At 42.3% G+C, this 26,495-nt stretch overlaps 1 protein-coding gene across 6 annotated transcripts in view; it reads left to right on the plus strand.

The window, feature by feature from the left end:
- Positions 1–26,495, plus strand: part of EXOC7 (exocyst complex component 7) — a 59,058-nt gene that overhangs the window by 9,005 nt on the left and 23,558 nt on the right. Inside the window, exons 5-16 of one of the 6 annotated variants that reach the window (XM_056549568.1) lie at positions 1,141–1,363; positions 2,768–2,935; positions 5,590–5,601; positions 9,630–9,722; positions 11,264–11,332; positions 11,633–11,778; positions 11,859–12,011; positions 12,125–12,223; positions 15,380–15,442; positions 21,692–21,758; positions 22,792–22,830; positions 24,754–24,819. In XM_056549568.1, coding sequence (XP_056405543.1) covers positions 1,141–1,363; positions 2,768–2,935; positions 5,590–5,601; positions 9,630–9,722; positions 11,264–11,332; positions 11,633–11,778; positions 11,859–12,011; positions 12,125–12,223; positions 15,380–15,442; positions 21,692–21,758; positions 22,792–22,830; positions 24,754–24,819 — 1,198 coding nt within the window. The remainder of the gene's footprint in view (positions 1–1,140; positions 1,364–2,767; positions 2,936–5,589; positions 5,602–9,629; positions 9,723–11,263; positions 11,333–11,632; positions 11,779–11,858; positions 12,012–12,124; positions 12,224–15,379; positions 15,443–21,691; positions 21,759–22,791; positions 22,831–24,753; positions 24,820–26,495) is intronic. The other 5 variants (XM_056549563.1, XM_056549565.1, XM_056549564.1 and 2 more) reach the window with 5 other exon arrangements.

The raw sequence follows: 26,495 nt of genomic DNA on the forward strand, positions 1-26,495 counted from the left end.
ACCCCCTCAATGCAAGTCTATGGGAGGGGGCGTGACGGCTGTCACGCCCCCTCCCATAGACTTGCATTGAGGGGGCGGAGTGTGACGTCATGAGGGGGCGGGGCTATGACGTCACAAGCTCCCGACTCCAGCGTTCTGAACAGTTTGTTCCAAACTCTGAGCAGCGGAGTACCCCTTTAATCGCAGCGGCAACCTGACTCAAGCTGGATCTGAAGCAGATACCCTTGCATGAAAGAAGTTGTCTTAAAGGGGTACTCTGGTGGAAAACTTTTTTATTTATTTTTTTTTTTTAGTCAATTGGTGCCAGAGAGCTAAACAGATTTATAAATTATTTCTATAAAAAAAAAAAATCGTAATCCTTCCAGTACTTATTAGCTGCTGAAAACTATAGAGGAAACTATTTTCTTTTTGGAACACAGAGCTCTCTGCTGACATCATGACCACTGTGCTCTCTGCTGACATCTCTGTCCATTTTAGGAACTGTCCAGAGCAGCACATGTTTGCTATGGGGATTTTCTCCTACTCTGGACAGTTCTTAAAATGGACAGAGGTGTCAGCAGAGAGCACTGTGGTTATGATGTCAGCAGAGAGCTCTGTGTTCCAAAAAGAAAAGAATTTCCCCTGTAGTATTCAGCAGCTAATAAGTACTGGAAGGAGTAAGATTATTTAAAGGAGTTATCCAGGAAAAAACGTTTTTTTATATATCAACTGGCTCCAGAAAGTTAAACAGATTTGTAAATTACTTCTATTAAAAAATCTTATTCCTTTCAGTACTTATGAGCTTCTGAAGTTAAGGTTGTTCTTTTCTGTCTAAGTGCTCTCTGATGACACCTGTCTTGGGAACCGCCCAGTTTAGAAGAGGTTTGCTATGGGGATTTGCTTCTAAACTGGGCGGTTCCCGAGACAGGTGTCATCAGAGAGCACTTAGACAGAAAAGAACAACCTTAACTTCAGAAGCTCATAAGTACTGAAAGGATTAAGATTTTTTAATAGAAGTAATTTACAAATCTGTTTAACTTTCTGGCACCAGTTGATAAAAAAAAAAAAAAAAGTTTTCCACTGGAATACCCCTTTAACTTTTCACACTGTTGTAGGTGTCACATTGCATAGGGTGAACAAATGATTTGCTACCTTTTGCAGAAATCACTATTTGAAAGAGGTAAAGAGTCCCTAGACGCCGAGTTCCGGAACCTTCTGCAGCGGCACAGTAAGCCTGTTCCTCCTATTCTTATCTTGGACCTAATTGGTACAGATGAAGAGATAGAGGGGCAGGAGGAAGGGGTGCTGGAGCATCTTCCAGAAGGGATCCTGCAGGACATTATACGCATTTCTCAGTGGCTGGTGGAATATGGGAGGAACCAAGGTAAGAAAACCATTCTGCTTATAGTAAACTCTGACATCTTATGTGTATTTTTAGTCATAGTCTAAAAATACAATGTCCGCTTATACATGTGCACTTAGAATAACATTGTACGTGATAAGGCTCCATTACCTATCACTATGTATCTTGGACCAGCATACACAATATTACGAAACGTAATATTATTTGGATATTGTATAGCAGTTATACTTTTATAAAGCTGTTATGACATCTTGCTATGTACAGGAGGTATTATATGAGCACTCTATGGTGGCACTTGTAGTGTATTGTATAATTTTTTCCAGTGTATGGTGGTGGCACCGGCAGCGCTGAATGTTATTGCTATTTGGTTACTGTTTTGGTTGTGTGGTATCGCAGGGCTCGACAAATCCCAGACATTTGGTCACTGTGACAACTGAAAATGTTGTGGTGGCGCCTAAGATTTTGCCAGTTCTTTCCAATAGGGGTCGTCCATCTAAAAAAAAAAAAAATAATTATTACTTACCGCCTTACATAAAAACAAAGAGCCGAACAGACCCAGAATGGGACGTGGCACAATGGCAATGGGAACCTAACCTTATAGAGGTGTATGTATATACCTCACACACACCCGCCCCCTCTTAAAGGGCACCTCATCACCTAATAATGTTGGTGGGTCAGTGAGAGATGAGAAGACACTAATGACTGACACGGGGAGATGAGGGGACACTAATAACTGATTATATGACGTCATAGTACGTTGTGATGTGCGGCGGCATCCTGGCTCCAAACTGTTGCTGTCTCCTAGATTTATACCAAATTTGTGGTATTGTATTGCACCTCAAGTTAGGCAGAGTGTGCCCTTGGGTTGTTGGGTGAATTAGGACATCAGCATTAAAGTCTTATTTTCTATCTGGACACTTATGGTATATTTTCTGGACATGCCATAAATGTCTGGTAGATGTTGGTCCCACCTCTGGGACCTGCACCCATTTCAAGATCTAGGGCCTCTGGCCCCCTCTGATCTGCTTGTGGCTACTGGAGGTGGTCTGAAAGCGAAAAACAGCCGAGGTGACTGCTGTATGCAACTTGTGTTACTATCATAGGCAGCATGCGCTACACTGTTTGTGTAACTCAAGTTAGGGAAACATATATTCGTTAATCTCTATGGGAGTTGTATATATGTAAAGCAGCTGTCCTTGGCCTCCTGACCACTCTTCAGCAGTTGCAAGCGCGCCAGATGGGGCCTGGCAGCCCTGGATCCTGAGGTAGGTGGGGTTTTAAGAGGCGGAATCTATCAGACATTTTATGGCATGTTCTATAGGTATTCTATAAATCTCCTTATGGGAATACTCCTAGAACCATTTGGGCTGTGTTTTATTTTTTATTTTTTGCGTTCCTTACTTACCAGCTTCATTCTTTTTCTAGACTTTATGAATGTATATTGTCAGATTCGCTCTAGCCAACTGGATCGATCTATTAAAGGCCTCAAAGAGCATTTCCGAAAGAACAGCTCATCCTCTGGAGTTCCTTATTCTCCTGCTGTGCAAAACAAGAGGAAGGATACACCAACCAAGAAGCCCGCCAAGAGACCAGGTCAGACCAGAAATACAGAATGCTGGCTAGTTTTTGGCTAAAAGTTTCTGTGCAGGATTTCCTTCAGGGACACCATAATCCTCTACATCAGGTTTTATCCAAGACTTGTAAAGTGACCTATTGTTAGAGGAGGGTCAGTGATTAAGGAATTTATTTCATAATGTCAGATTTGGAGTTTATAAAAAAAAATAATAATTCCGACTAAGATGAGGAAAATTGGCTTCTACCTCATGATGTGTTTGTTTTTGTTTTCTATTGGGGTCATAGACTGAACTGGCTGGACATATGTCTTTTTTTAAGCCTTATATGTTACACTACATGGACAAAAGTATTGGCCTCCTGCTCTCCATTATTGAATTCATTTAGTCCCATTGCCACAGGTGTATATCACGGCCTTACCAATGCAGTCGTCTTTAGAAACATTTGTAACCGAATTGGTCGTTCTAAATATCTCACTGATACCAATGTCATATAGCTAGGCTAGGTTCACACTGGGCAAGCTTCAGATGGAAGAATTCTATCTGGAGATTCCAAGTGCGCCCAGCGCCAATTGAATCAGTTTGCGCTGGGGCAGCACGGACATTGCCATCCCCATAAACTGGGTTTGGCAATTTCCTGGAGAACATTACCTGTTGGACTGCATTGTGCCAGCTGTAAAGTCTGCTTGAGGAGGAATGATGCTTTGGAGTCATTCTCGGAGGTTGGCACAAGCTCCTTTTAGTTCTAGTGAAGGGAAATTCTAATGCTTCAGCATACCATTTTAGACAATTTCATGCTTCCAACTATGTGGGAACAGTTTGAGTTTGGCTCTTTTCTGTCCCAGCATGACTGCCCTAGTACACTCAGCAAAGTCCAAAAAGACATGGTTGGGTGAGTTTAATGTGAAAGAACTTGACTTGGTGCACAGAGCCTTGACTTTAGCCCTATCAAACAATTTTGGGGTGAACAAGAATAGAGTTTGGAAGCTTTTCTGGATTCTCAAAGGAAGTTGAAAGTCTTTCCAGAAGAATAGAAGTTGTTATATCTGCAAAAGGGGGTTTCAACTCCATATTCATTTAACAGACTTAAATGGGCACTGTCAGATACAAAAACTTTTGATTTGTTGTACGTCATGCAAAACCAATAGGTTTTTCATTTGCTTTCATTAGAAACATTTCTGTATTTCATACTGAAAAAGCCAGTCAAATAACTGCCCCCCCCCCCTGCCTGCTTGGACACATACTAGTCCTGCTGTGTCCATGCATCATCACCTATGTCATGGACACACTTCCTTGATTGACAGCTGTGAGCGCAGGACTCAGAGCTGGAGGAAAAATCCTCCCACTGTCAGCTTGTGTCCCGCTACTGTCAGTGAGGACATGCTGGGAGTTGTAGTTTTGTTAATGCTAGGGGAGATGTGAGCAGACAGCATACTGAGGGAGGGGGCGGAGACCTGCACAGTGAGGCCACGCCCCCTCCCTTTGAGAGGAATTCAGACTAGTGAGCCAAATTAAAAGTGCAATAAAAAATAAATAAAGGTGCTAGACACATAAAAATTAGATGTACATGGTCAGGATTAGGTACTGAGTGATATATGAAAAAATTTAATTTTTGATGGATCTGACGGGTATGCTTTAAAATAGGATGTCCTAAAAGTTCCTGTAAATGTAAGGTGTAGATGTCCTAATACTTATGTCCATATAGTGTATAGTGAAGAATTGTGATCCATCCCTTATCTACATATGGGGGGAGATTTATCAAAATTTGTTTAGAGGAAAAGTTGCTGAGTTGCCCATAGCAACCAATCAGATCGCTTCTTTCAATTTTCATAGGCCTTTTCAAAAGTGAAAGAAGCGATCTGATTGGTTGCTATGAGAAACTTTTCCTCTGGACAGGTCTTGATAAATCTCCCCCATGGTTTTGACCTTTGTAATTAATAGAGAGCTGGACTCACTCCATGGGAGGTAGGGAAAGGCCCAAACATTGCCCCATTTTCTTCTAATAGGTGAGAGTATTAGATTTTGACCCATGTATTTTCAAGGCATTTATGTCATATCTTGTGGATATGCCATAAATGCTCAAGATGAGGCTACTTAAAATGAATGGCTTGCGGGGAGAATGCTGTTTTGCCTCCTGAAAACATTATTAAAGGGGTACTCTTTAGAACAAACTGTTCACAACGCTGAAGCCGGGAGCTCGTGACGTCACGCCACCTACCATAGACTTGCATTGAGGGGGTGGGGCATGACGTCATGAGGGGACGTGGCTATGACGTCCTGAGCTCCAGGCTCCAGCGTTCGGAACAGTTTGTTTCAAACGCTGAGCAGCGAAGTACGCCTTTGTCTGGTTTTCCAAATGTCCCACGATCTGGCATAGTTTACCTCTGTTTTGTGATATAAAAAAAAAAACATTTTTGTGCAGTGTTTTTCGATTCGGTAAGTTGTCAGGTGCCCATAGGTCAACAAGCATGCTCGATTTGGGCCGATGGAGCAGTGGAGGTGACCAGTTGCATCTACTGTACCCATACAAGGTGCTTCTGGATCTCGGGACATATGGGAACAAAACCAAGTACATGTTTCAATTTACTGTAAATGAGAAGTATTTCCCTTTTAGTTCCCTTCTGGGGGTGTAATGACTTGGTTATTTCCTCTCTTGTATGTCCTGATGACAAGCAGTCTTCATACCAGGTAAAAACAATGGTTCTCTGCAGCGAGCAATGCCAGCATAAGCAAGAAACATGCATCATAAATGCGTGAAGGTGTTTGTAGCCTCTTATAACTCTGCTTCCAGCCAGCTTCTGCATCTAAATAATAAGAGCATTGCTGCTGCATAGCTGTTCCTGCTTACCTTGGGGTTAGCCATGGGTATAGAACTATTAAAGGGGTACACCACTGGCCAGCGTTCGGAACATTTAGTTCCGAACGCTGTGCTTCTTCTGATGGGGTTGGTCACGCACCCTCATGACGTCACACCTCACCCCCTCAATGCAAGTCCATGGGAGGGGGCGTGGCGGCAGCCACGCTCCCTCCCACAGGCTTGCATTGAGGGGTGGGGTGTAACGGCATGAGGGGGCGTGGCCAAACACTGGCCAGTGGAGTACCCCCTTAAGGCCATCAAAATTCACAATGCCTGTTGTATGCTGATGTGTCGGGCTGTTCTCTGAATTCTGTTGTTACTTCTGCATTGTCTTATAGTGTCATTTTGTTTAATACATATTAATGTTACATTTTTGTTTTGTCAGCCTGCAGCCGAGTTAAGGCCACTCCGTGTGTCCGAGAGTAGTGGGTGGGAGACAAGCATTCCCGTTTCCTATCTTCTTTTCCTAATTTATGATGATTGGTGGGAGATGTACTGCAAATCTAATAAACCCTTGGTGTATTCTCTGCTAAGCATGCTGTTAGTCTTGCTCCAGAAAATAGGTAGACATGGAGGTCAACTCCAATAATAGGTGGACATGGAGGTCAACTCTGCTTTCTATAGCTTTAAATGTTAAATAAAATGTAATAAAAATGGCAACATTGATCATTTTGAGGTTTTCAAGCCAAAAATTCTGTTGACTGCCTAGGATACTGCTTCAGAAACCTAGCTGTCATATTACGAAATGTTATATTATATAGCAGGCATTCAGATATGCAGTGGTCCCTCAAGTTACAATATTGATTGGTTCCAGGGCGACCATTGTATGTAGAGACCATAACTCTATGGAAACCTGGTAATTGGTTCTGAAGCCACCAAAATGTCATCCAAAAATAGGAAAAAGTGAGGATTAAACATAAATAAGTAGATAACTAATACAGATATAGCAAGTCCTTCCATATAAAAGTAAGAAAGATCTGCTGGGAGCTGTAATCACTGTCTATGTAGAGGACAGGAGCTTCTTCGGGGTCCTGTAAAGTACACGAAATGTCCTAAAAAAAGAAATAAAAAAAAAAAAGAAAATGAAGCCGTCCTCACCTTGTGTCCAAAGGAGCAGCTAACCCTGGCACAGGTTAAGAGTAGTACAGAACATGTAATACCTCCCTGTACTGTAGGGGGAGCTACCAGACAGGAGTTCAGTGCATACGCTTCAGTTATACAGGTGTTTTACCAATGAATGCCCATTCTGATTGGTTATCTCTTCCAACCATTGACACGTTTTGCAGATCTGGACTGTCTGTAGCATTGTATGTTGAGTCTGGTTTCAAGTTACAATGGTCCAAAAAAGACCACTGTATGTTGAAACTATGTTGAGGCCATTGTAAGTTGAGGGATCACTGTAATACTGCTCTTTGTTGGCTGTTCTCTGCTCTGGTCATTTTAAGGGGTATTCCAGTATTTTTCTTTTATTTGACTGTGCTACAGGAGCTGTAAAGTTAGCGTAAATCATGATATAATGTCTGTATCTGTGTTTAATGGATGGTCCCAGCATTCTTCTGTGATCTTTGCCCGGATGTTCATTTTTAGCAGCACACAAAATGAGTGTTGTCTTAGCTTTTGCCAGGTTGCAGTGTGGTCCAAGAAATTACAGTCAGGTGTTGAAACGGAGCCTGTCTATGCTTTAATGGGTGGAGCAACCGCTGGGTGAGAAGGGAGATTATTCTCCACAGGGCTGCAGGGAATTGCAGTTTCAAGCATAGCACACATGGGAGAGAGCTCAGCTGTGTTGCAATGGGTGAGGTGACTGATGTTTGGGAGGGAGAAGTGATCTCACACTTACAAACAAGAGATCCTGGGAATTGTAGTTGGAGGAAGGGAACTTCAACAGGAAATTGCTATTTCACAAAAAAAAAAAAAATGTAGCAGTGTTATGGTGGAATAACAACACAGCAATTTAGCCCAAAGACAAGCACAGATCCTTCCTAAACATGTTCATTACTGTCTGGCAGGTAATTGCTAAAGTCACTTTATGTTGAATTACCACTTTAAATCAACTTTTGACCTGTTGAACAGAGTTGTCGAAAGTTAAAATCTGTCAGGATCTCAGTGCTGAGACACTACAGGAGACAGCTCCATTATAAGTCTCCTGCATTGAGCTATTAGCTGGGAGTAAAGCATGCTGCTGTGTGCTTCACCTGGCTATATCTAGCTATCACTAGGGGTCATAGCATTGTGTGACATGTGAAAGTTAATTTAAATAGCCGTAACGCTTCAAAGGTGACCATATGCCTTGGTTAAAATGCTTGTTTGAACAACAGCCCCTAATACACATGGATGCTTGGCTGGGTTAAGCTGCATGTGTTCTTAATGGGAAGAGGGGAAATAAGCAGCAGCCAGTCACTTATGGCAGCAGCTTATGTGTCTTAAGATCAAAAGGGGGATACATGTAAAGGGTTTGGACTTTTCCAAGTCCGGGTGGAGTCCAAACTAATTGTTTGACTTGTGCAAGGAACAGAACAGAGCCACCTAGTGGCTGTTTTTTTCAATCACATTTTAACACATATAAAGGTTGAGAATTTTAACAGCAAGTAAATAGCAAAGTGGCTTATAATTACATAAGGAAAAATATATTAAAAGTTTAGTTTGGTGACAGGTACTCTTTAAATATATTTTTGCTTGTTAGTACTAAAGGCTGGCCTTTTAAGAAAAGGAGTTGGGCTAAAATGGGCATCAGTAAAGGATCAGCTCTGTGAGACTTCCTCCTTCTAAGCTATGCCTGTTGCAGGCTGGCTGTTTGTAAGAGACATTAACTCCTTAGAAGCAGCTGAGTCTTCCACTAGCAGATTAACCCTTTCCCAGAAGTAATGCCTTAGTCTGGCAGTTTAACCCTTTCAAGCAGCTGTATCCTAGTCTAGCAGAAAAACACCTTCCAAAATCCGCTTCCTTCACTAGATTGAAGTGTGCTTAAATTAAAGTAAAACTGAATTTTCTAATAATATGTATTTGAAATGATTTTCATATACTGTCAGTTATTGCATTTTTCTCAGAACCATTAGGTCCGATAATAGGTTCTCTTTTAAAGTATGTGGCTGCTCCTGTCAAAATTAGTGGGTTGGATGTGTTTTTTTTTCTAATGTATGGAGGCCTTGATTATGGTTCCTTAGTGGTAATCCCCTTTATGCTGTTCATATGCTATAAGGGATCATCTTAGTAAGGTGAGCTTGTTGCCTTTTCAATAGAAACCAGCAGAATTCCTTTGGAAACCCGATATCCATGCAATTTAAGTAATTGATAGAGCCAGACCTTGACCCACGGTCCACAGGATACAAAATGCAGAATAATCGCAGCACTCCCAAGGAATTTAAGCAAAAAATTGTAGATTAGTTACCCATGTGCATCAGCAAAGTTTCATTTTAGTCCTGAGCCTTTTTCAAGGTTTGGTAAAAGGCTCTGTACTAAGTTGAAACTTTCCCTCTGCACATGGGTGAATAAACAATATAATTTTTACTTGAATTCTTGGGAGTGCTGCAATTATTCTGGTATCTATATGTACCTTCATCTGTCTGTCTATCTATCATTTACAGATCTGATATTTTGGCTTGAAAACATAGACTTGAATATCCATCGGCTTAGTCTTCCTGATGCCAGATGTAACAGCATGCAATTGGGTTTGGTGGCTATGAAATGTCCCTCTAACACTATTGGGAAAATAATCTTTACTCACAAATGTCCCTTTCTTATTCTTCCCTGGTGCTTTTTCATCCATTTGTTGGTGTTTGGACATCTTCCAGCTCATTCTTTAAGATTTTTTTCCTCCCTTGTTGCATTTCTCTTCTTCCCGCTTTCCACTTGGTGACAGGCACTATCCGAAAGGCTCAGAATCTGCTCAAACAATACTCTCAGCACGGGCATGATGGGAAAAAGGGAGGGTCCAGCCTTGGCGTCCTTGAAGGTAAATGCACCTATCATTTGTAGATGATTTTACTTTTCTTGATCTGGGATTACTTGGTGGGAGCTAATGGCAGGAACCAGAAATGCTTAAGTTATGAAGGCACTTTTTGACATGTCTGTTTTAGTAAATACTTGCATTTCCTTAGAGCTCCTGAAGACCAATTATAACTACAGATTATTAGTAATGGGGAGAATGACCAGCTGTGCACTGATGTAGTCATCAATGTCAATGCATAGTGATGCATCCATCTCAAACAACCTACACTGGCATATATTTTAATAGTTATGTGAATGCAGCAGGTCCCTTTCTGACTTGGAGGCATAGAGAGGACATTAAAAAGTTTTCTGAACACACCCATGCCTTGGAAGAGAGATTTAATGATCTAAAAGACTTCATGGCGCCCATGAAAAGAGAGATGCCACTACACCAACAGCTATAGAAGTGATGAAAGAAGAACTTGAGGATTTAGAAAATTGCCTTTGTCAAAACTTTCACTAAATAGGAGCCCTTGAGAAAATTGAAGGCACTAATTGTACTGAATATTTCACATCATGGGTTCTTAATACATTTATGAAGAAGACCCTCACTCCTCTTTTTAATAGGGTGCACAGGTTACCCCTTAGGTAGGCTTTCTTCTGGAAGCCTACCGCATACCGTCTTTATGAAGACACTACATTACTGCAACTGGGGCATTATAGGCCTATGTATTATGGAAAAGCATGAGGAGAAGGAGCGGTTACCAGCTGAAGTAAACTTTCTATTCAGTGTAGTCTGACTTGCTGTGCCTGTTGCAGGCTGGTTGTGTGTAAAAGACTCAATATCCCTTTAGAAGCAGCTGTGTCTTACCCTAGCAGATTTACCCTTTACCAGCAATAATGCCTTAGTGTAGTTTTGGCATACACTTGGCAAATAAAGTTGAATGTGGATAAATGTAAAGTTATGAGTACATAAGTACAAAAAACCTGCATGCATTATATGTCCAAGGGGATGTAAAACTGGGAGAATCACTGATAGAGAAGGTTTTGGGTGTACTTGTCGGTCATAGGCTACAGAACCGCATGCAATGTCAAGCAGCTGCTTCTAAGGCCAGCAGGATATTACATCTAATAAATCAGGCATGGACTCACAGGACAGGGTTAAAAAATAACCACTTTATAAATCATTAGTGCAGAGGTGGGTGGGCCTTAAGAGACAATGATCCCGCATTGTTCATTTCATGGGGAAGACAAGTATTTCCCAAAACAGACATGTGGGATAGGTGGCAGGTCCACTTCTAAAGCAGGCAATAACTATATTATTATCTATCTAAAGAAAGATTATATCACTAAATGAGTTATGTCATTGGAACATAACTGTAATAGAAGACTGCAGCCTGTATGTCTTTGAATTGCCCTTGCTTTGTACAAGAAGCATCACTAGATCATTCCCCATGCTGGACCTTTTCCCATTTCGGACACCGGACAGCCACTCTCTGAGGCACAGGCTTCAGTGTAAAGTGCTGGATAACACTCTCCCCCTGCCTCCCCCTAACCACCAATTAGGTCTTGAGCAAGATTCACGCAGCAGATACCACGGAGATGCTGTGGGGGAGAAACACAGTGCAACTTTAGGTGAGTGCTGGTTCCCTTGGTGATGGGTATTTGAAGGGGGTCTGACCACTCATTTTAGCATTTTAACCTACATAATGTGTTGATGAGATGCTGTCACTTTGTTCGCTTCCTTGTGCCTTTGCCCCTCCATCTTTCGGGCTCGGTTCATTTACCAGCATCTTTCCGACACTGTAGTTCACCATTCTACAATGAGCTGACAGACCCCTTTTTAACTCGTAAAGAAGGTTTAGGTCTTTATACATTTGATATACAGTAGATCAAATGCATTTTCTAGCATTATATGTGACTTTACTGTTCTAGGGAAGGAAGATGTGCTGGATCTGGAGACAGACACATACATTTACTGTATCAGTGCCTTTGTGAGACTGGCCCAGAGCGAGTACCAGCTTCTTGTAGATATCATTCCTGAGCACCACCAGAAGAAGACCTTTGATTCTCTTATTCAGGTCTGCTATTTTTGGCTTTGGTGAGCTTAGATTAGTTTTAGACCTTTATCATGTTTACTGATCTATCTCAATTTATTTAGGAGACAATGGATAATCTTATTCTTGAAGGGGAAAATATTGTGTTTGCTGCCAAGAAAGCCAATTCCAGGCACGATTTCACATCTGTTTTGAGCATCTTCCCCATACTACGGCATCTCAAACTGACCAAACCTGAGTTTGACAAAGTTCTTCAGGTGAGTGCTAAGAGATGCATTCTACTCCTCAACTGCTTCGTGTTAACAATACTCTAAGAAAACAATGTAGGATTTTTCATGATTGTTTAACATTCTCTATGCTCTGTATGTAGGGGACTGCTGCCAGCACCAAGAACAAGCTGCCAAACCTTATAACTTCTATAGAAACCACTGGAGCCAAAGCACTAGAGGATTTTGCAGACAGTATTAAGGTAATTTGGATTGTGATTCTGTCTTTAGGAAATTAACTAAATTTCACAGAGTAAAGCTGGCCATAAACTTGAAAAATAAAGTTCGGGCATGTTGGATTTTAAATAGTAGTTTCAAACAACTTCCCTTCATGTGCAAGCCTATGTGGTTTCCACCATACTTGTAAATCACTTTATTTTCCAAAGTGAGTTCTTACCCTGCAAAAAACTGCTGTAATGCCTTGGTGATTAGTTGTCTCCCTTTCCTGCAATCTGTTGTCCACTGTCCATTGTTGGGATAAATCCATTTCTAGGAACAGCCTTAGCAAGACAAATTACAGGGATTGGGGTGGAGCTTAGCCACTGCTATGTTTGAGAGAGAGAGAGAGAGAGAGAGAGACTGTGTACCCTGCAATCGCAGTGTCCAGAGGATCTATACTGTCCATGCAAGGTAAAGCAAGGCTTACCACACATCTAAGCAGCAGCAGTGCTTAGTGTAACCCTTTCCTTGATTTGCTGTTGCTGAATATTTCCTTTCTGCACATTGCACCTTGCAGAGCCAGTGCATCAGTAACCCATACCCCTTCCCTTCACCTCCTTGGTTGAACTTGATGGACATGTGTCGTTTTTCAACCGTACTAACTATGGATCTCCTTATCCTCCCACATGCTATCTATTGTAGTGGACTGTATAAACCCCCAGCACTGTGTCAGCCTGTTAAGTGCTTAGAGTAACCCTTTCATTGCTCCTACTGTTTCTTTCATGTCTGCTCAATTAGCACCTTGCAAAAATCCAGTACATCAGTAACCCCTTCTACCCCACATGTCATCTATAGTAGTGTACAGTATTAATCATCAGCTCAGCACAATGCAAATCTGTTCAGTGCACTTTCCCCAGCACAGTGTCATGGCATAGCAGAGAGGAGTAGGTTATGCTTTGCGGTGATTGACTAGAGAAGGAACAGAGGAAATAACGGTGTGTGGTCTCCTAGCAAACGACCCAGCTCTGGTCCCACCCCCTGAAATGGAGAAAAGTAGAAATAGCACCATCGAAGGGGCTCTCTCTGTGGCTCAGTAACAACAGGGAGAGCACTAAATTTACCGTGTACCTACTACTTTTAGGTTAAACCTTATAAAACCATGCAGGTCCTGGGATGTTTTTTTTTCCCAGAACAATGCACACATATATATATATATATATATATATATATATATATATATATTAAGCCTGTACTCACCTCCAGCACTCCCACAGTGCCTCCTGTGTTCTCCTCTGGTTCTTGGCTGCGATCTCTTCCTGAGGGATAGCACAATGCCTAGGCCTGGAGTTGAATGGGACCCAGTGTGTCATACTGCTGCTCAGCCAATCCCTGGTCAGAGCTATGTCCTGCCTCAGCCAGTGATTAGAGAATATAGGTTCAATGCAGTGTTAAAAGTTTTTCACACCGTTCAGCAACTCCAACATCTATTATAAATATGCAGAAAAAGCACACATACCTAACGTGTTTCAGATACTATGATGGTTACTCGTAAATGTAACCTATGTGCGCATTCTTGTGAATAGATGTTGGGGTTGCTGAACTGTGTGTCAGGAAAAGGAATATGTCATAAAAAATGACCCATTGTTTAAATTATGTTTTTATGTTAACTGTATTTTTTAAAGACTTTTTGTGATTTTTTTTCACTATCTATGTTTTAAAATAATCCTGAAATCTTGCAATTTTCATTCTGGCCTCTAGGGCCAAAATTAAGCTGAGACTTCCTGTTTTGTATATTTCCCAGTAATGCCTTTCTTCTTAGAACAGACAAGGAGTACAGTAAAAGGTGACACCAAGCAGTATAGTGAAAGGGGACTCCAATAACACTGGTTCCACCACCACTCACAACAAAGCAGTGGCCTTCAGCCTACCTGTAAAATGACCTCTAAAAAAACGATCACTGGGATAGCGTCTCCAATAAAATAGAAGTTTTAGTGTCCCGATCGCTGGCTGACTGAATGAAACCTATCTTCCACTATTCATAGTTTTTCCAAAAGGAATGATCCAGCAAAAGGGAAACTTCAGTAAAACTTCAGTTTATTGAACATGTTTAAAAACGTGTATATCCATGGACACAAGAACTGTGGTCCATGATTAAGTTTATGGGTTAACCGAAACACGTTGGATTATAGTTCTTGTGTCCATGGATGTACACGTTTTTCAAGATTTTCAATAAATCAAAGTTTACTGAAGTTTCCTTTAGCTGGATCGTTCCTTTTGGAAAAAACTATGCATGTGGATTAGTGGCCAGGACTCCAGGCTATTCATGCAAGAGGAACAATAGAGAGGGTCAGAGCTGGTGTGCACTGTATGTTTGCTATATATTCTTCCACTATTGTCATGGAGAAAGAGCCATCTACCGTTTAAGAGATCAGGTAAACTTTTTTTTTCAGAGTCTGAAAATGTTTGGCCGACATTTGTCTTTATTGCAGGGCTAGCTTAAGTTCAGAGTTGGAGTACCCCGGCCCTAGACTTTTTATCCCCTATCCAAAGGGGACCCCCCCATGATCTTGTGAGGGCACTCAGCGATCTGAACATAGTGCTTTGGTTGTGATGTCATGCCATGCCCCTCCATTCATGTCTGTGGGAGGGGGTCGTCACGTCCCCTCCCATAGACATGAATGGAGGTGGTGTGGCGTGACATCACGACCACGGCCGCCCAAACCCATTGTACTAAATATAATGTAAGAACACCGGGTGCATTCACGGAGTACTTGGTTGGGGGGATGGTGGTCAGACTCTGGTTCTTGGCTGCCCCCACCATCAGGCATCTTATCCCCTAGGATAGAGGATACAATATCTAGGCACAGAGTACCCCTTTAACACCACTATTTAACCATATTAGAATACAAAATGCCCAGGGCAAATCTGCAGGGAGTACTGCAAGACAATTTTGTACCACATCAGTGTTTTTTTATTTTTATTTTTTTCATTTTTTTTTTAATACAGTTATCCGCATTCACACGCAAACATAATCTACTAGATTCTAGATTTATTGCAGATTTTCTTTTCCCTATTGATCTTAGTAAGGAATATTTGCTATAAAAATTGGGATGCTGAAGTAAAAAAAAAATAAAAAATCTAGGCAACACATTCACTTTATGGAATAGGAAGCAAGTTATCTCTCTTTTTATGATTCTTAGAGCGATCCTGATAAGGAGAACAGCATGTCTAAAGATGGCACTGTGCATGAACTTACCAGCAATGTGAGTATAGGTCACCATCTGGGTTAATTGAGTTGATGTGTACTTAATGTTGTAATGTGTGTTTATTGAAGAAGCTATTGTTTTTTTTTTTAAACATTTATTTTATAGGCCTATGAGAGAGATCTTGCTAAAGTTTATATAACTGAATGTGATTTCTTTCTAGACACGTAATATGGTACCTGTAACACTAAGGGGGGCACTTATCAAGACCTTGCTGGTCCAAAAAAAAAAAGCCCCACTAGCGCACAGGCTCGCTGGGCTTATGTAAAGGCATGCCCATGCGCATGTGCTGAAATCTATGTTAGTTCTGAACAAGTGGAGATTTGAATAGCAGGTTATGCTGGTTTCACAGTGTAAACTGCCATAAATCTGATGGGGTGGTCACGTCACCTTTGCTCAAAACCAGACCCCTTTTCTGTTGAACCATGCCCATTTGGCACACACTAGCGAAAACAGCAAATATTCCCCTAATTCCCCCGTTATTTTAGGCCTTTTCTTTGCTTTACTTATCTTGCTCTTATACGTTAGCCATCACCTGTCTTCAGGCCTATAAGCCAATTTCCCAGCATTACCTTTTTCCCAGGGTGCCTCACCATTAAAGGGGTACTCAGGTGGACTTATTTTATTTATTTTTTTTTTTTTTAATCCACTGGTGCCAGAAAGTTAAACAGATTTCTAAATTACTTCTATTAAAAAATCTTAATCCTTCCAGTAATTATCAGCTGCTGAATACTACAGAGGAAATTCTTTTCTTTTTGGATTTCTTTTCTGTCGGTAAAGTGCTCTCTGCTGACACCTCTGTCCATGTCAGGAACTGTGCAGAGCAGGAGAAAATCCCCATAGCAAACATATGCTGCTCTGGACAGTTCCTAATATGGACAGATGTGTCAGTAGAGAGCACTGTGGACAGACAGTGTCCAAAAAGAAAATAATTTCCTCTGTAGTATTGAGCAGCTAATAAGTACTGGAAGGATTAAGATTTTTTAATAGAAGTAATTAACAAATCTGTTAAACTTTTTGGCACCAGTTAATTTGAGAATATTTTTTCCCACTGGAGTACCCGTTTAATTCCTGCCCACTGTCGATTTATTCCAGAGGCTTGCTTTCTAAATCTAGTATCTACATGATAAGGAACTATACAGTAATCTGTAAAGAAAAAGCTAAACTGAGAACATGACAGTATAGGACATTGACAAAGGTTCCTTTTACATGGCCAGAGAGATGCACAGTATGAACACTAATCCACTATGTACAAGTCGATTGACAGTGAATAGGCATTGAGAGGGAGCAGCCCTGGGAATGATCACTGAAACATTGGCCAATATTCTGCAGCCAGTACTCACCGCGTGTATGCATGTTTTTGCCCTCATTCAATGGTCGCAAAGCAGTACCTGGCAGAAGTTGAGCACCAGGAGAGAGGAAAAGTATTTATTTTTCTTCTGCTGGATAACCCCTTTTAGGGCAGGGTCACATGGGGCGTATCCGCAGCGTATTTCACGCTGCAGATGCGCTAACGGCAGTCACAGAGGGACTGCAGGGCGGGCTCCCGGCTATCGCCAGGAGCCCACTCTGCAGTCCCTCTGTTACTGCCGTTGGTGTGTCCACTGCGTGAAATATGCTCTGAACGCACCCCGTGTGACCCTGCCCTTAACCCCTAAAGGACGCAGGACGTAAATGTACGTCCTGGTGCGGTGGTACTTAACGCACCAGGACGTACATTTACGTCCTGTGCATAACCACGGGCATCGGAGCGATGCCCGTGTAATGCGCGGCTGATCCCGGCTGCTGATCGCAGCCAGGGACCCGCCGCAATGTCCGACACCCGCGATCTCGCGGGCGTCTGCCATTAACCCCTCAGGTGCCGGGATCAATACAGATCCCGGCATCTGCTGCAGTGCGCGATTTGAATGAATGATCGGATCGCCCGCAGCGCTGCTGCGGGGATCCGATCATTCAGAACACCGCACGGAGGTCCCCTCACCTTCCTCCGCCCGGCTCCCGGCGTCTCCTGCTCTGGTCTGAGATTGAGCAGGCCAGAACAGAAGATAGCCGATAACACTGATCTGTTCTATGTCCTATACATAGAACAGATCAGTATTAGCAATCATGGTATTGCTATGAATAGTCACCTATGGGGACTATTAAAGCGTAAAAAAAAATGTAAAAGTAAAAGTAAAATCCCCTCCCCCAATAAAAAAGTAAAACGTCCGTTTTTTCCTATTTTACCCCCAAAAAGCGTAAAAAAATAAATTTTATAGACATATTTGGTATCGCCGCGTGCGTAAATGTCCGAACTATTAAAATAAAATGTTAATGATCCCGTACGGTGAACGGCGTGAACGGAAAAAAAAAAAGTCAAAAATTGCTACTTTTTTAATACATTTTATTAAAAAAAAAAATTATAAAAAATGTATTAAAAGTTTTTTATATGCAAATGTGGAATCAAAAAAAAGTACAGATCATGGCGCAAAAAATGAGCCCCCATACCGCCGCTTATACGGAAAAATAAAAAAGTTAGAGGTCATCAAAATAAAGGGATTATAAACGTACTAATTTGGTTAAAAAGTTTGTGATTTTTTTTAAGCGCAACAATAATAGAAAAGTACGTAATAATGGGTATCATTTTAATCGTATTGACCCTCAGAATAAAGAACACATGTCATTTTTACCATAAATTGTACGGCGTGAAAACGAAACCTTCCAAAATTAGAAAAATTGCGTTTTTCGTTTTAATTTCCCCACAAAAATAGTGTTTTTTTGGTTGCACCATACATTTTATGATATAACAACTGGTCACGCAAAAAACAAGCCCTCATACTAGTCTGTGGATGGAAATATAAGAGAGTTATGATTTTTAGAAGGCGAGGAGGAAAAAATGAAAACGTAAAAATTTAATTGTCTGAGTCCTTAAGGCCAAAATGGGCTGAGTCCTTAACCTCTTCAGGACACAGGGCGTATGGATACGCCCTGCATTCCGAGTCCTTAAGGACCGAGGACGTATCCATACGCCCGTGGGAAATCCGGTCCCCACCGCTAGCCGGTTGGGGACCGGAGCCGGATGCCTGCTGAAATCATTCAGCAGGCACCCTGGCACATCGCCCAGGGGGGTCCTGAGACCCCCCCATGTCGGCGATCGGAGAAAATCGCATGTCAATTCAGACATGCGATTTTCTTCAATTCCGGGCTGATCGGGTGACCCGATCACCCGGAAAATAGGGCTGATCGGAGTGTTCAGCAACAACCCCGATCAGCCTAAAGGATTGGAGTGAGATCGCAAAGCTGCGATCCACTCCTATCCCCTGCCATTACTCAGAATGAGTTCTGACCAATGGCAGTGCAGGACAGGGGGTTGCCATGGCAACCCCCCATTTTGCCCGCCCCTGGATGTCGAGGGGCTCTGGGAAGATTATGGAGGCCGTACCTGCAGGAGAAGATGCCTGGGGACCTGGGATCTTCGCTGGAGCCTGCAGGATCCTGATCAGGTAGGGAATCGACAGTGGGGGGGGGAATTGAAAGTGAAAGTAAATCGATCTTTACTGTGGCAACCACTAGGGGGGCCAAACTGCAACTCCCAGCATGCCCAGAGAGCCAAAGGCTGTCTGGGCATGCTGGGAGTTGTAGTTTTGCAACATCTGGAGGGTCACAGTTTGGAGACCACTGTTACAGTGGTGCCCAAACAGTAGCCCTCCAGATGTTGCCAAACTACAACTCTCAGCATGCCTCGACTGCCCAGGCATGCTGGGAGTTGTAGTTCTGTAACATCTGTCCCTTCAGATTTAGCAATTTTCATGACATTTTTGAAAATTGCTGCTCTACTTTGAAGCCCTCTAATTTTTTCAAAAAGCAAAAGTATGTCCATTTTATGATGCCAACATAAAGTGGACATATTGTGTTTGTGAAGAAAAATTAAATTTATTTGGAATATCCATTTTCCTTACAAGCAGAGAGCTTCAAAGTTAGAAAAATGCAAAATTTTCTGAATTTTCATGAAATTTTGAGATTTTTCACCAAAAAAGGATGCAATTAACGCCGAAAATTTACCACCAAAATAAAGTAGAATATGTCACGAAAAAACAATCTCAGAATCAGAATATTCGGTAAAAGCGTTTTCACGTTATTAATTTGTAAAGTGACGGTGGTCAGAATTGCGAAAAAGGGCTCAGTCCTTAAGGTGAAAAAGGGCTGCGTCCTTAAGGGGTTAAAGGGGTACTCCGGTGGAATTATTATTATTTTTTTTTAAATCAACTGGTGCCAGAAAGTTAAGCAGATTTGTAAATGACTTCTATTAAAAAATCCTTACCCTTGCAGTACTTTTTAGCGACTGTATGCTACAGAGGAAATTCTTTTCTTTTTGAATTTCTTTTTTGTCTTGCTGACTGCTGACACCTCTGTCCATATCAGGAACTGTCCAGAGCAGCATAGGTTTGCTATGGGGATTTTCTCCTGCTCTGGACAGTTCCTGATACGGGCATCAGGTGTCAGCAGAGAGCACTGGGGTCAAGACAAAAAAAAATTCAAAAAGAAAATAATTTTCCTCTGTAGCATACAGCTGCTAAAAAGTACTGGAAGGGTAAAGATTTTTTAATAGAAGTCATTTACAAATCTGTTTAACTTTCCAGCACCAGTTGATTTAAAAAAAATGTTTTCCACCGGAGTACCCCTTTAAGCTGTAAGGATTGCATAATTTCAGTTGCAACCAGCAGAACTGTGAATGCAGCTCTGGAATACAATACAGAACAATAAAACTGCAGTATCAAATGTTTCATCAAAGACTATGGTGAGTTTCATTGTTTTCTATAGAAGGTAAAAGAATGCTGTCAGAATGGTGGTGTTCGAAGGGAAGATTTATCAAAACCTGTGTAGAGGGAAAAGTTGACCAGTTGCCCATAGCAACCAATTAGATTGTTTCTTTTATTTTGAAAAGGGTCTCTGTAAAATGAAAGAAGCGATCTGATTGGTTGCTATGGGCAACTGGTCAACTTTTTCTCTGCACAAATTTTGATAAATCTCCCCAAAGTGTTTTTTGGACTGGCAAAGGCAGACCTTGTTTAATTAAAAAAAAAAAATTCTTAAAGGGGTACTCCACCCCTGGCATCTTATACCCTATCCAAAGGATAGGGGATAAGATGTTAGATCGCCGCGGTCCCGCTGCTGGGGACCCCGGGGATCGCCGCTGCGGCACCCCGCTATCATTACTGCACAGAGCGAGTTCGCTCTGTGCGTAATGACTGGCGATACAGGGGCCGGAGCAGCGTGACGTCATGGCTCCGCCCCTCATGACATCACGGCCTGTCCCCTTAATGCAAGTCTATGGCAGGGGGTGTGACGACCGCCACGCCCCCTCCAATAGACTTGTATTGACGGGGGCGAGCCGTGACGTCACGAGGGGCGGAGCCGTGACGTAACGATGCTCCGGCCCCTGTATTGCCCGTCATTACGTGCAGAGAGATCTCGCTCTGCGCAGTAATGATAGTGGGGTGCTGCAGCAGCGATCCCCGGGGTCCCCAGCAGCGGGACCCCGGCGATCTGACATCTTATCCCCTATCATTTGGATAGGGGATAAGATGTCTAGGGGCGGAGTACCCCTTTAAGGGGTACCTTGTATGTTTTTCAGGGGTCAGGGAGAGTCTTCCTATTGGTATCTCCTGTGTAAACACCTAGGGGGATATTAACAAGACCTGTCCAGAGGAAAAGTTGCTGAGTTGCCCATAGCAACCAATCAGATCGCATCTTTCATTTTATTTTATTATTATTATTATATATATTATTTTTTTTAAGAGGCCTTTTCAAAAAAATGAAATATGCAATCTAGTTGCTATGGGCAACGCAGCAACTTTCCTCTGGACAGGTTTTGATAAATCTCTCCCGAACCAGGCCAGGCTCTTAAGGCTAGGTTCACACTGCGGAAACTCCTGGAAGAGAATTTCTGCCCGAAGATTCCGAGTGTGGCCAGCGCCGACTAGGACCGCGCGGACACTGCAGTCTCCAGTAGACTGCAATGTGTTCCGCAAGTATTTCCACCTGAAGAATGAGCAACGTCATTCTTCAGGTGGAAATAAAATGTTCAAGCAGATTTTCCGGTCACAAATTCCGCTTCTCAAATTCTGAAGTGTGAATTTGTGAATGGAAACCCATTCACTACAATATACATTTTAGTAAGCGGTTTTCTGCCGGCAATTTCAAAGCGGAATTGCAGGCGGAAATTCCGTAGTGTGAACCTCGCCTAAGCGTTTTTCTTTTTCTGTCTAGGCCATTCTTTTCCTACAACAGCTGCTAGAGTTCCAGGAGACTGCAGGAGCCATGCTTGCGTCACAAGGTAACAGAGTTCAGTGTCTGGGGGCCACATTCATTAACGTCCCAAAGCATATCTTCATATAAAAAAAAAACTGTAGAAGCCAACCTTATTTTATTGCCATTCTTTCCCCTATCTATATAGATGACCCACAGCTATACTTCTTATTTTCTCCACTTCTGTATATTTCTCAGTTAAAATGACCGTCATTAGGGACACAGTGACTCACGGCTCACATTGTTGTTATCATGTATAAACCTACATACACAGCGTGCAGTATTTTTTTTACATATATATATATATATATATATATATATATCACATATACTCTTATTAACCTATTTCCTTATATTTTTGGGTCCTCCCCCTTTGATCATTTTTACCATAGTTTGTACGGGGCTGTCTGAGAGTTCAATACATTATACTAGTTGCAGGAAATGTTATACAATAAAGAAAATCAAACAATACTCACCTGTTAAATCCCCCTTGCTCTGATGGTCTCCCTGTCCCTGTTTTTTTTTTATTTTTTGGAATAATGATGTGCCTTCTTTTTTTTTTTTGGGACCCCTGCAGCCAGTCTTTTTTGCTGAGGCCAATGCTTGGCTATGGTGGTCATGTGGGTGTATAGCATAGCATATCTCCAGGAACATAAAAAAATCTGGGCAAGGACCATCAGAGGAACAGTGTTGAAGCGATGAGGAATTTAACACCAGTAAAGTTTATTTTCTGCAGCATGTTTATTTTTTATAAACTCCCAGACAAACCCCTTTAGTCCCATCATTTTATATATCTCCTATAATTTACCCTCCCTTTCTTTGTTACTCACATGGCCCGTTTTACATTTTCTTGTGTGCACTTTTTAAAAAAGATTTTTCACTTCCAGTTCAGTCTTATTCAGATGTGTAAACTCCTCATTTCGCGCCATCTGTCATTTTTACTTAGTAATTTAATCTTCTCCTTTTAGTGCACTAAACTGATATTCTGTTCCCTCCTGTTCTTCGGCCCCTCTCTCCTTCTCGCTTCTTTTTCCTCTCTTCCTCCCCTCCTTTGCCAATAGTTCTTGGGGACACTTACAATATTCCTATCGATCCTAGAGGTAAGCAGTACAAGACTTCTAGGGGTTCCCCCATCGTCAATGCAACATGCGTGTAATTTCTCGCTGCATGATTTCATCAGCTTCCATTCCAACCGCAGTTCCTCAGAAATCGGTATACATTAACATTTCTGTGTGGGGTTAGGGTCAATGTCCTTTTTTGTCCAAATTGCAAATCATAGATTGCATCTAGTCACATGGCGGAATTTTATTGGGAGTTTCGTCAGGATGAGGCCTCTTATCTTTGCATTAATGGGAGTACACCATTTATCATAATTCATCATTACTTAAAAACTGATCATTTTTGGTTGGAAGCTCTGTTAATACGGAATACTGTAGGAGCTTCTGTTAAAGGGGTTGTCCAGAATTAGAAAAATGTTGTTGCTTTCTTGCAAACATAGCACCACTCCTGTCCACAGGTTGTGCTTGGTATTCCAGCTTGGCACTCTTGAAGTGAATTGGATTCAGCTGCAGTACTACACACAACCTGTGGACAGGCACGGCACTGTTTTTCTGCAGCATTTCTCTAATTCTGGACAACCCCTTTAAGATTAAAGGGGTACTCCGCTGCTCAGCGTTTGGAACAAACTGTTCCAAACGCTGGAGCTGGCGCAGGGAGCACGTGACGTCATGATGGGGCGGGGCTATGATGTCACGAGCTCCCGGCTCCAGCTTTCAGAACATTTTGTTCCAAGCTGTCAAGCCGGTCCGGCTTGGAAACACGTTATACGCTTTTTAATATAATAAACCTCATCTTTCAAGAAGTTTTGGGCAGCGCTCCGTTATCCTCCGTTGTGGTGTATTTGTGGATTTGGAAGCAAATAGAAATGGGCCTGTGGCCATGATACCTTTTGTCTCATACAAGTAATTGAGGGTGTATGGGTGCCAACATAAAAAAAAATAGTGCCTAGCCCTCCTCTACTTGGTGTTGGTTTATACCATTGCACCTCCTCATCCAAGTATTGCCCCATTGGCACTAACACCCTCTGTCCTCCAGGGTGTAAGCAGGGGAACAGAATGCAAATAGAAAGCCACAGCCACAGAGATTTGCGCAGTAAAAAGGACCAGGGCGTCCCAGAAGTATGGGGTGGATTATACCCCTGTACAGTTTCTACATGCAACTTGAATTGTGATTGTCCTTATAATAAATGTATTTCCCAATCCATTTCATAGAAGGATTTTTTGTTTGTCAACCTATTAAGATCTGCTTTGTTTTATTTTGCATATGATTTGTGATGCAGGATTTCTTTATTTAGCCTTTCTATTTGTAGAGCCTTTATCTGGGTCAGCAAGGGACCTGTATTCTGCCAGCTTTCATAATTGTCGTATTTCCTAATGGGTTTTGTAAACCCTCCAGATGTGTACAAATCCACCAAGGATCGGTCTCTAACAGCGCTTTCTAAGACATGTCAATTTGGTCGTCATGGCGATGTTGAGAATATAAATTAAGAAGCAATGATCTCTGACAGCTGTCCTATTAATCATCTGTCCTGCTGGACTGCGCCATACATAATACAGAATACCCACTGGATATTGTTTACATGTAGAAAACGTGTGTTGTGTATGAGGATGCTGCTTGGCATTGGGAAGTCATCTTTATCTGTTTGTCCCAAAACAATGGTACTTTGTAGTGTGAAACCAGCAGAATAGTACCCAAGTGGTCATATGTGCTCATGTGGTAGTATCATCCATAATGTATAGGTTATATCAGCAAATATCCCATGCCTACGATTAGTTCAATGCACTTCTTCACCAGTCATGTATCCCTTGAGTCTGCTATCTCCATTTTGTTTATAATTTCACCAGCCCTCCATCCATATACCTACACAGTAGAATTTGTAGTGTTTTATGGGTCATGCTCTGCTATTTACCTAATCTTTTAAGATCTAAAGTCTATGATATAATGCATTGTCTGAATTGTTGCAGAGACCAGCTCCACTGCCAGTAGCTACAGTTCTGAATTCAGCCGACGTCTTCTCAGTACATATATCTGTGAGTACGGGACCTTCCTTGGTTTGGTTGCATTAAACATTTCTAAATGTATGTTGTGCTTTTTTTAGCTATATTTCTCTGTAGCGGTGCGGGGGGCGGGGCATTATCGGCTTATCGGCAAGGTAATTGCCAATACCGATAATGCCCAAAATCGTGATTATCGGACGATAATATCGGCCATACCGATAATCGGTCGAGCTCTAATGTTTTGTATCTGTCTAGGTAGGAGAGGGGAAGTTTTAAGGCCTTCATACACATCAGTGAAAAGTTGTCTGGACCTGCCATCTTCTGTGGAACTGACCAACCATCTTATGTTTATGGCGGCCTCCCAACTTTCCCCCCATAAATGATGTTGGGGATGAGAAAGAGATAAGCCACTGCCACAAGAGTCATGCAGCTGCTTAAAGGGGTACTCTGCCCCCAGAATTCTTATCTCTTATCCTTTGTATAGGGGATAAGCTGGGGACCCCCGCGATCTCAGCTGCGGCACCCCAGACATCCAGTGCACGGAGCGAACTTTGCTCTGTGCCGGATGACTGGCGATGCGGGGTGGAGGCTCATGATGTCACAGCCATGCCCTGCTCGTGATGTCATGACCATGCCCCTTCAGTGCAAGTCTATGGCCGCCACGCCCCCTCCCATAGACTTGCACTGAAGGGGCATGGTCATGACGTCACAAGCGCGGCCGTAAGGTCACGAGCCTCTAGCGCTGCACCCGACTCCCGAGTGCAGCAGGGAGATCGTGGTGGGATCCCGCGATCAGACATCCCCTTTAACTGCCTTTTTCCTTTCTGGACACATAAACATACAACCAAGCCAAACATTAGTGATAATGAGGGGATCCGATGAGATAGCTGTCAGCTGAATGAAAGTTCAGCCGACAGCTATGGAAGGTGCATTTGCATCTTTGGTCTATGTTCTCGTGGATCTGATTTGACCCAGATTTTGGCTCTGTGTGGATTTTAATTCTGTGGCAGATTAGTGATATGTCAGTTATTTGCCATGGATTTGGTACCGAAAACCTTAGGAATCACACCATTGATAACAATGAACCTAATCCTTGCTCAGAGATGCACCTTCAAAAATTGCAAATTCACCACAGAAATCTTAAAGCGTTACTGTGATGAAAAAATGCAGACATGTCAAAAGTTATGATTCATCAGGTTCTCAGTGCTGAGACCCCACTGAGTAGTGCTCTTCATAGCCGTGTAGTGCTCTTCATAGCCATGTAGTGCTCTTCATAGCCGTGTAGTGCTCTTCCTTGCCGAGTAGTGTTCTTCATAGCTGAGTAGTGATCTTCATAGCGAGTAATGTTCTTCATAGCCGAGTAGTGTTCTTCATAGCCGAGTAGTGTTCTTCATAGCCGAGTAGTGTTCTTCATAGCGAATAGTGTTCTTCATAGGCGAGTAGTGTTCTTCATAGCCGAGTAGTGTTCTTCATAGCCGAGTAGTGTTCTTCATAGCGGGTAGTGCTCTTCATAGCCGAGTAGTGTTCTTCATGGCGAGTAATGTTCTTCATAGCCGAGTAGTGTTCTTCATAGCCGAGTAGTGATCTTCATAGCGAGTAATGTTCTTCATTGTCGAGTAGTGTTCTTCATAGCGAGTAGTGCTCTTTATAGGCGAGTAGTGTTCTTCATAGCCGAGTAGTGTTCTTCATAGCCGAGTAGTGTTCTTCAT

This window comes from Hyla sarda, chromosome 13 (genome assembly GCF_029499605.1).
Source record: "Hyla sarda isolate aHylSar1 chromosome 13, aHylSar1.hap1, whole genome shotgun sequence".
Lineage (NCBI taxonomy): Eukaryota > Metazoa > Chordata > Amphibia > Anura > Hylidae > Hyla > Hyla sarda.